Source organism: Chrysochloris asiatica, unplaced genomic scaffold, assembly GCF_000296735.1.
Source record: "Chrysochloris asiatica unplaced genomic scaffold, ChrAsi1.0 scaffold00094, whole genome shotgun sequence".
Lineage (NCBI taxonomy): Eukaryota > Metazoa > Chordata > Mammalia > Afrosoricida > Chrysochloridae > Chrysochloris > Chrysochloris asiatica.
The window spans coordinates 12,151,976-12,162,543 of NW_006408612.1; the positions used below are offsets into that span (position 1 = coordinate 12,151,976).

Sequence of the window (10,568 nt, forward strand, 5' to 3'; positions counted from 1 at the left end):
TCAACTTGAGGACTAAGGTGCACCTGACCCAAGCCATGGTATTTTCAATAACCTTATATTCATGCAAAAGCTGGACAGTGAATAAGGAAGACAGTAGAAGAATTGATGCTTTTGAGTTATGATGTTGGAGGAGAATATTGAAAGTGCCATGGCCTACCAAAGAACCAATAGATCCATTTTGGAAGAAGTGTAGTCAGAGTGCTCCTTAGAGGCCAAGATGGCCAAACTTCATCTCTCATACTTCAGACATATTGTCAGGAGGGACCAGTCACTGTTTGGTAAAGTGGAGGGTCAGAAAAAAAGAGGAAGACCCCCAAGGAGATGGATTGACCAAATGGCAGCATCGATGGACTCAAGTGTGGCAACAGTAGTGAGGTTGGCCCAGGATTGGGCAGTGTTTCATTCTGCTGCGCATAAGGTCGTTATGAGTTGGTATTGACTCAACGGCACCTAACAACAACAACCTAACAGCATAATGACTAGTAAATTTGTTTGAATTAATGATCTACCCATTTGCCAGTTGAAACTCAGATTCTCGTATTTTAACATTTTTTGTTGGTGAATCTTAAATAGATCTCAGCTCCTTGATTATTTATTTATTTATTTATTGCCAATGTATTATATCTAAAAGATAGTGTTGCTAATTAACATTTTTTAGGCTTGAGTGACTGGGTTGATGGTGGTAGAGGAGCAATGGGTGAGGGCATGGGAGATGGACATTAAAAGGATTATGATTAGAGGCCTATTTGAAACCAAAAGACATTTGAGACTTCATGTTCCCAGACTCACATGCAGGGAAGGAGAGTGATCCCCTTATCCAATGGCCCACTCTTGTAAGATCTACAGTACACACAAAGATTTGATCTGTCCTCTCTCCTTATGACAGTCATTTCCAGATGACTAGTCCAGAAACTGAAGACCAGTGCAAAAGGACAGAAAGATGTTTATAAACTAGAGTTATAAGCTCCTTATATGGATAATGAATTCTGTGTAATGGAATGATAGAATTTTGCAAGACCAATGACTTATTCATTACAAATACCTTTTTTTAACAACATAAAAGGCAACTATACACATGGACCTTACCAGATAGCATACACAGCAATCAAATTAACTACATCTGTGGGGAGAGATGGTGGAAATGATCAATATAATCAGCAAAACAAGCCCAATGTAGATTGTGGAACAACATGCTCATATGCAAGTTCAGGCTGAAACTGAAGAAAATGCAAACAAGTCCATGAGAGCCAAAATATGACCTTCCATATACTTAATTGAGAGATAACCTCAAGAACAGATTTGATACGTTACACATTTTTTTTTTCCTATGAGTTGTTTTTTTTTTTAATTAAATGTTTTTATTTTGGATTGAATGAAAGTTTACAGGGCACATCATCAGCTTCACATTCAACCATTCATATAGCTTGTTTCATTACATTGATTATTATCCCCTCCATATATCATCAGTTAACAGTGTTTCTCTCTATCCTCTTTAGCTTTTTTTTTTTTTTTTTTTTTTGGATGGGGGGGACTTGCCTTTTTGGAATTTACAGTCTCGGCTTTTAGGGAAGGTTTTTACATTTGTCTGTGGATATCCAGGGCTCATGTATGAGATTACTAACCAGCATTACTGAATAATCAGATGAGGGACAGTTTGCTATGTCTACAGGTAGCTAAAGTCTGATCCTCAGAGCCTATGGTTTATACGTTACACATTAATGAACAAAGACAGGAAGAGTTCAGGGATGACATCAAGAATATCGTACGTGAAGTAAGCAAAAGGTTATTAAAAAGAAGGAAAAGTCAAAAATGGAAGTCAGAAGAGACTCTGAAGATTGCTATTAAGTATAGAGACGCTAGAGTGAATGGAAGAAAGAGGAAATAAAAGAGTCAAACAGAAAATTTCTAAGGGTAGCCAGAGAAGACAAAATAAAATATTATAATGGAATATGCAAAGACCTGGAATTAGATAACCAAAATGGAAGGGCATGTTCAAAATGTCTCACGCTGAAAGAACTGAAGAAAAAATTCAAGCCTCAACATGTAATATTGAAGGATTCTATGGGTAAAATATTGACACAGAAAGTATGAAAAGAAGATGGAAGGAATACAAGAATCACTGTACCAAAAAGTAATCATCAGTGTTCAATCATTTCAAGAAGTAACATATAATCAAGAACTGATGAAATGAACTAAAGGAAGAAGTTCAAGCTGCAATGAAGGCATTGGTAAAAAAAACAAGACTCCAGGAATTGATGGAACACAAATTGAAATCTTTCAATAAGCTGATGCCGCTCTGGAGGTGCCAAGAAATTAGGAAGACAGCTACCAGGTCAACTGATTGGAAGAGATTCATATATGTACCCATTCCAAAGAAGGTGACCTAACAGAATACAAAAAATAATTGAACAATGTACTTAATATCACATGCAAGTAAAATTTTACTGAAGATAATTAGGAAAAGGTTACAACAGTTCATTATCAGAATTCAATTATCAGAAATTCAAGCTGGATGCAGAAGGGGATGTGGAATGAGGGATACCGTTGCTGATATTAGATAGATCTTGGCTAAAAGCAGAGAATATCAGAAAGGTGTCTACTTGTGTTTCATTGACTGTGCAAAGGGTTTTGATTGTGTGGATCATGACACCCTATGTATAACATTGTGAAGAATGGGTATTCCAGAGCACTTAATTGTGCTCATGAGGAATCTGTACATAGACCAAAAGGTAGTCTTTCAAACATCCCCTTACTGAATGGTTTAACATCAGGAAAAGTATGTGCCAAGGTTGTATCCTTTCACCATACTTATGATGAACAAATAATTCAAGAAGCTGGATTGTATGAAGAACATGGCATCAGGATTGGAAGAAGACTCATTAACAATCTGAGATTTGCTTACTGGAAGCCAAGAGGACTTAAAATACTTACTGATGAAGAACAAAGCCTTCAGTATGGATTGTACATTAATGTAAAGAAAACAAAAATCTTTATAACTGGACTAATACATAACATCATGATAAATGGAAAAAGATTGAAGTTGTCAAAGACTTCATTTTGTTTGGATCCACAATCAGCACTCATGGAAGCAGCAGTCAAGAAATCAAATGATCATCAGGCAAATCTGCTGCAAAAGAACTTTTTAAAGTGTTGAAGAGTAAAGATATCAATTTGAGGACTAAGGTGCACCTGACCCAAGGAATGATGTTTTCAACAGCCTCATATGCATGTGAAAGTTGCACAATGAGTCAGGAAGATAGAGTAGAATCCATTCATTTGAGTTATGGTGTTGAAGAAGAATATTGAATGCACCATGGATTGCTAGAAGACCAAAAAAATCTGTCTTGAAAGAAGTGCAACTAGAATGCTCCTTAGAAGCCAAGATGATGAGACTTTGTCTCTCATACTTTAGATTTATTATCAGAAGAGACCAGTCCCTGAGGAAGGACATCATGCTTGGTAAAGTGGAGGATCAGGGAAAAAGAGGAAGACCCCCAAGGAGATGAACTGACAAAGTGGCAGCAGCAATGTACTCAAGCATAACAACGCTTGTTATGAGGAAGGCGCAGAACCGGGCAGTGTTTCATTCTTTTGTGCACAGGATCATTATGAGTTAGAACTGACTCAACAGTACCCAACAACAACAACACATAGACACAAGTGAGCATATGCTATTGGGTTGCCAATAACGTAAGCACAAGAAAATAAGGTATAGCTATACTTTTAAAGACAGCCACTTAAAGAAGAGAATAAGAAAGAAATTATCTAAAGAAGCAAGTAAGTTTTGTATTCTAAATACTTGCTTCAGTATTAATTCTAACCTCGACTTTTCATTCGGATACCCAGTTACTTTTATCATTGTTCAAAACAAACCACTGTCCATGTACTTGTATATCAGATATGGAACAGATCTGTCTCTGAATCTAGAAAGCAAGTGTTAATTCCAGTCTAGATGTTCAAAGATGTTTAGAACTAATATAAAAATACCGAAAATATTGAGCACCCCCTCTTTGCAGTCCTCTGAATCTTCATCAAACTTCTTTGATCTGAAAGAAGACATTATTTTGCCTCACATTCATTTGTCCCATGCTCAGACTGGAACCCCTGCTTGGGATTTAATGCTCTACCATCATTACCTTGAATTTTTTCATTGTCAAAGTTGTCAAAATATCTTTGAACTTGTGTTTTAGGAGTGAAGTTCAATGAAACAACATAGCGAGTGTGGGGGAGATTGGAACCCAAAACTCACATGCATTCCTGCCTCCCACCACCTCTCTGCTGTTTTGTCCTCTTCCCTTCCCACCTAGTGACCCAATGTGGGCCTGGGTATATGCTTGGGGAGGGTAGAGATCAGGCTTAGTCCATGCACTGAATCATGGAACAAGGTTCTGGGTGCCTGTGAGGAAGGGTCAGCACTCAATCAGCAAGTATCTCTCTGCCTGAAGGAAGTAATGTTAAATGTTACTGTGTACGTGAAGTCTATTCCAATATTTAGTGACCCTACAGGACTGCCCCATAGGGTTTCTAAGGCTGAGATCTTTCCAGAAGCAGACTGCCACATCTTTCTCACATGAAGCATCTGGTAGGTTCAAACTGCCCACCTTTCAGTTATAGGCTGAGTTGCTTAACCTCTGTACAAGCAGGGTTCCTTGAATATTAATGAATGAATGCAAATTATGATGGCAAGTCAATGAAAAGCTTTTATCTGCTTTTTTACCAATTGTCCCCCCTTTTCATTTTGCACTGGACACAAGTTATGTAGCTAGTACTGATTAGACATTTTATCTGGCAGTTTCAAAGCAATGTTATTTTAGAATCTTAATAAAGTAGATATAACATATATGAAATAACAAATCTGGTTATACTAAAAGTATTATTTGGTTTCAAGAACTCTCGGTACTAAACAACATCAGATATTTTCAATAGTTTAGCAGGGAGAAAACATGCCTCTAAATTATTCTTCTCAGCTGGGATCATTAACAATAGAAAGTTTGGATCTGTTGTGATTTGAAAATATAATGCATGAAATTGAAAAAGGATGGATTTCATTTTTTAAAACTAAGACAGCCAGGAAAAAACAAAACAAAACAAACAACTCTATATATTTACTAACTTACTATCACATTTTTGTTGTTGTTTAAAAAAAAATTGTGCTACTTCTCTTCATTGTTGGTATTTGCTCATAAATAACTGTATCTGTTTTTCATTATCTATCTGGAACCATATTAAAATGGCCAGGAGGCAAGTGACATGCGAATGAATCAAGAGTAAGTATAGCAGTAGCTTTTTATTCCTCTTTATTTTGTATTGGCTTCATAACTTACTGGCTTACCTTGAGCTTGGCCAAAAGAAGTTCATGATCATGGAGAAGTTTTTTGGTTTCATCTTGACTGCTACCAATTTCTAGAAGATTGGGCTGTGATTCAGCTAACTGAAGTTGTATCCATTTGCCGCTCTAAAAGTGAAAAATAAAGTAAAATGCACTTTTAGTTCCTCTTATTCTTTCTTCTTCATTCTTCTCCTTAAAAAAAAAAAAAAAATCCATGTATCCTATGAACACTGTATTCTTTTCACAGAGATGATCCTTTCTTAAAGTAAACCTAACAGGTCTAATATTCCATGCCCTACCTTTTCTTTTTTTAATTTTTAGGATAAATTCTTCTCTTGTTACAGTGGATTAAAATAAAATCTTTCTAAATGAGGAACATGTGACATGGAGTCAATATTATAGAATATTACAAAATGACAGAGTCACGCTCACAGTGGCGTATTCATATACAGCTCAGAAAATGGAATTCCATAAATACAGCCAGATTCCTCTTAGCTAAGTAATAAGCAAACTACACCATAGGGAGAAGTTTTTGTAAATTCCACTTAAGCTAATTAGTCTCATTACATTTGACCTTTCTCTTTCAACCAGAAAAAAGTAAACACCAGTTGAAGCCATTGATTTTTGTCATAGTTTAAAGATAAAGCATAACATTGTTCAAATTTTACTGTTAAATATTAAATAATGAACAAAACTAAAAATAAAATTAGGTGCACTGCCATTTGAATCCATTCCATTTCTTTTCCACACTCAGGTCATTTTCAGTACTCCAAGATAAAATTAATCATTGCATTTTCTGAGGAACCGCTTTCCTAAGAAGCAACAAGTAAATTAAGCAAGGGGAGCTACTAATAAGCATGTGCATGTGGATGACTGAATTACTCAAGAGAAACTAGAAAAATGTGTTTCTATTCCAGGATATAATGAGTGTTCTTCAAAAGTTTGGAAACAAAAAACCCAGATAGATCAGAGAGAGGCATTCTACTCCCTCTTAGTGGATTTTTCCATGTCCAATAGCTTTGGATTTATTTTATATGGGAGACAGTGAGGTAAGGGGGTGGTGGTAGAAAGAAGAATCATTCTTAGAAACAGAATTCAATGGAAATAAAAGTTTTTACAGTGTCATTTTAAAGTTTTTGTCTTACTTTCAGTGTATCTCTGATTCATCCATCATATATTCTCTAGGCCTGATTCCTCATATTTTCCTCACTACTAAAATCTGAAGTTATTCAAAACATTGTTCAATCACATGCAGATGATCAATTCTTGCTACTTCTGCTTCAAGCTTGTTTTCATCTTAACTCACTGCCTATGAAAATACCAGTAGGAACGGGAGTCAGCAGAGGTTTTGTTTATGTAGGGGTCAAGTTCCGAAAGCAGTGGTAAACTGGTCTCAGAAGGAATACTTTGCATTATGAGTTTCTATAATGAATCGCTTTGCTCGGTGTCAAGCGCAGTGGTCCTGTTAGGAATTTCCATAAAATGCATGACAATTAAGTTAAATTAAACAGGCCTTGATGTCTGTGCTATAACAAAAGGCCAGGAAAAGCCACTTGGTTCAGCCTGGTGGGGTCTGCTTGCTGAGCACCAGCTTGTTTGCAAGGCACCCCGTCATTAAACATTGACTTCCTTGGGTGAAGAACGGTCTAAAACAGCAGTGCAATGCTTCAGGAGTTTTGCAAGGCATTTTTATCAGGAATAAAATCATGATGTCTTCTTCAACCTAAAGACTTGGGGTCATCTTTGCAAAAGGGTAAATTGCTTGACATGCAGTAGCCTTAAGCCCCAGTGGCTTCAACTTCCTGCGAAGAGCAAATCTGACATATGCCCTTTGCACCTCTGCAGGCAGGGTCTTCTTTCCACCACAACAATGGGACAAGGATTTAGTAGTCTGGTTAGTGTTTACCATGTTAAAATCAGGGCTGCCGGAGAGTGCATGGTATCAAAGCACTTTCTCCATCATGCTCAAAACAGTGCCAGCTCCCATCTGATAGTACCTCCCTCCTCCATCACATCCACCTTCCAAGAACTGTATGCCCTTCACAGGTCTCCTTGACTACTCAGTCTGGAATCATGAGTTTTTCATCACAAACATCCCTGTTTTTAAAAGGCAAATTGAAAGGGTTTTTTTTGTTGTTGTTGTTGTTTTTTTAACCAAACTGCTATACATGTCTTCTGACTAACTGAAAGGAAAAGAGAAACTCCGGCTGAAACTTAGTGGAGGTTTGTCTCAGCTGCCGATTTTTTTCAAAGCAATAATATGTACTTGTCGTGGTGTCTTCTAGATGCTGATTGCGTGGACTGTTCTTGAGGGTTTTTCTCACGCAGCAATAAGCCCACAGCCACACAGAAAGAGAAAGTTGTGACTTACCTTTATGACAGCTATAACGATTTTGGACTCCCCAGCTTGCACAGCTACTGAACTGACGGTTGTTGTAGAAAACTCCACACCAGGACTTCCTTGGCTAGTCATGGTCCTTTTGAATCAGAGTCTATTCTGTGAGCAGCTTCTGTACAGATGAGTGTCTGATGGTCATTTCAGAAAGCAATCATCAGGGTTACTTGGATTCATTCAGGGAAAGAGCTCAGCTCACACTGATTACTCTGCCAAAAGGAAAGAACAGGAGGTTAAAAATAGACAACCCCATTGAGTTTATCACCAGCGAGAGGAGAGCATGGGTGAGAATCGACACACCCCTAGTATGGTAACACTAAGCTGCCTGTTATTTTTGCCATTATCTTAAATGTGGAGGACAGCTTTGAGCTTTCTGCCTATCATTTGATGCTTGATAACAAATGGAGAAAAAACACACACGACAAAAACTACTTCCAGACACCCCCAATTGGTTTTGCCATTGAAACTACACATTTGCCACCTTAAATCTTAAATCCAGCAAGTCAGTGACCTGGCTATCAATCTTTTCAAGTTTTTAAAGTTCCTCTCATGCAAAAAAAATGTTACCTAAAAAAAAGCGTCTGGCATTGGTTTGGGGTTTAAATTACAAAATTGCTTCAGATACATTTCTAGATTGATCTGTTTTACTCAACTCTAAATCTGTTTTACTCAAAACTTCATTTGGCAAAAGGCAAATCTCCATTTGCCTTTTGTCAAATTAAGTTTATATGGAATATGCACATTTCCTCAGAGCCTCAGATTTCTTAGGGGATTTAAAAGAAAAAAAAACTTAAATTCTGACTGGCATTTATATATAAATATCCATCATTCTAACATTTCTTTGTTAGCACTGTATATAGTATTAAGAAGCAATTTCAAATTCAGTAATACAGCTACTCATTACAATTCATAGTTGTCGTTCATTGTCAAAAGAAAATTTTTTTTATCTGATGAAAAATTGATATTACTCTTCAGGTTTGGTCTCTACTACCTCCATTCCCCTCCTCCACAGCTAGCTTCAACTCAGAGCCCAAGATGGCAGAGTAAGCCTATTGCTAGAAACTCTCCGTGTGTCACAAGTTGTCTGTGGTATTAAACAGCAGCTGTTGGATTCCCTGTCAAAGAACAGCTGAAAATAACACAGAAGTTTGGGTCAGAGGTCAGATGTAACACATCAGAGACACTGATGCCAAACCTGCTGGAACGTTAGGAAATCTCTAACACAAAGCCAGAATGGAGTTAAATCAACTCATTTACTCTTCAAACCCTTTAGCTCAATTTAAGGGCACCTTTAGGTTCAGGGCTGATGTTTGAAAAACTGAGTCACCACCAAATGCATTGTTTTGCTAAGATTCCCAATAATATTTTTGAGTCCCAGGGGGAAAGTGCTTTTACAAAGATTTCAGTGTTGAACACTGATTTTTGTTTCCCAGAGTACGTCGTGGTTGCTCTGGGGTCACCCAGGCCCTCTACTTTCAGCATCTGCTTGCTGCTCCCAGCACAGTGGAAACCACGCCTCGATCCCAGTTCCTGTTCTCTGTGAACTCCACCTGACACCATTAAAGGAGCAGTTGGAGCAAGCACCAGTGAGCAAACACCAAGGGAGAGCAAACACCTAGGGACCGCCACAGTGTAGAAAAGGTTATAAATGGCTTTGTTTCATGCCAGCAATGGAGAGCTTCTAGAAAGTGGACCCACCTAGGGTGTTAAAAGCAGGCTATATCTGCTTGAGCAAACAGTTGATTTATTAAAAGACCAAACAAACCAAAAGAAATGGATTGCAACCAGTCTTCAGCTAATTAATTGTTCTGAAGAAAGAGCAAGAGTTGACAGCTTTGCCACAGAATATCCACACCCTCAACAAAAATGTCCAAAGTTGCATTGCTGAAGTCATTGTGTAGTTTGCCAACTAGAAGAGCAAACAGTGGCCTGCACTCAAAGCATTTGGTGCACTTTCACCCGAGGTTAATCCTATTGCTGGAAACTCAGCCTGCGTCACAAGTTGCATAAAGGCCCTCAGGAGGGCAAGGGAAGTTTTGGCAGCAGGCTACAAAGACCACGGGCTAAGAAAAAGAGTGACTATGTCCCCAAAGCCCCAATGAAGACTTAAGATTGCGTAAGGGGTGCAAAGTACAGAATGGAATGTCTGGAGTAGCAGGCCCAGAGAGGAGTCAAAAGGAGACAAGGAATGAGGAGAAGGGAGAACATAGCTGGGAGACTGATGAATTCCAAGGTTTAAGGGCAAATGGAATTAGAAATATTTAACACTTTACTAAGAGTTTATTTCAGCATTTCAACAACAAAGACAATGCAACTGTTTTGTGAATAGATGACTTTTCTTTCTGTTAATTAGTTGGAGCAGACCCAAGGCGTTGCATAAAGAAAATGGCTTCTACATTGGTGGATATAAGCAATAATACAAACTGTGTATGTGAATTAAAGTGGTTTCTAATTTTTTTAATTCAAATTGTTGGTGTTAAAATCATCAAAAGACCTGAATCATTATTTTCTCCCTTCAATCCATTTTCTCCTTTGACCTTTGTCTAGTGGAAGGTTTTTTCCTCCCTGGCTCTTCAGTCTTTCCCGTTGTTCAGCCCTCTCCATTAACATCCAGCTCATTTAGAACTTTGGCCTGTTTTTCTTTGTCTAGCATAATATTTAATTACAAATTGTACTGTTTAACTTTATCAAGTTGTCTAGCGACTGCTTAGTATAAAATATATTGTACTAAGGAAATCGGCACACTATAATTAGGTAGAATTTTTTTTTTTTTAGCATTAAAATACTAAAGGGCTTTTGAGTTATGGTTTGTTTATACTCTACCTCCTTTATCATCACACACAC

The 10,568-nt window shown here is 37.7% G+C and overlaps 1 protein-coding gene across 1 annotated transcript in view; it reads right to left on the bottom strand.

Moving 5' to 3' along the window:
* Positions 1 to 7,802, bottom strand: part of CCDC141 (coiled-coil domain containing 141) — a 331,211-nt gene extending 323,409 nt beyond the window's left edge. The window contains exons 1-2 of the mRNA XM_006866703.1: positions 7,701 to 7,802; positions 5,333 to 5,455 (exon numbers count right to left, since the gene is read on the bottom strand). Coding sequence (XP_006866765.1) covers positions 5,333 to 5,455; positions 7,701 to 7,802 — 225 coding nt within the window. The remainder of the gene's footprint in view (positions 1 to 5,332; positions 5,456 to 7,700) is intronic.
* Positions 7,803 to 10,568: the final 2,766 nt, after the last annotated feature.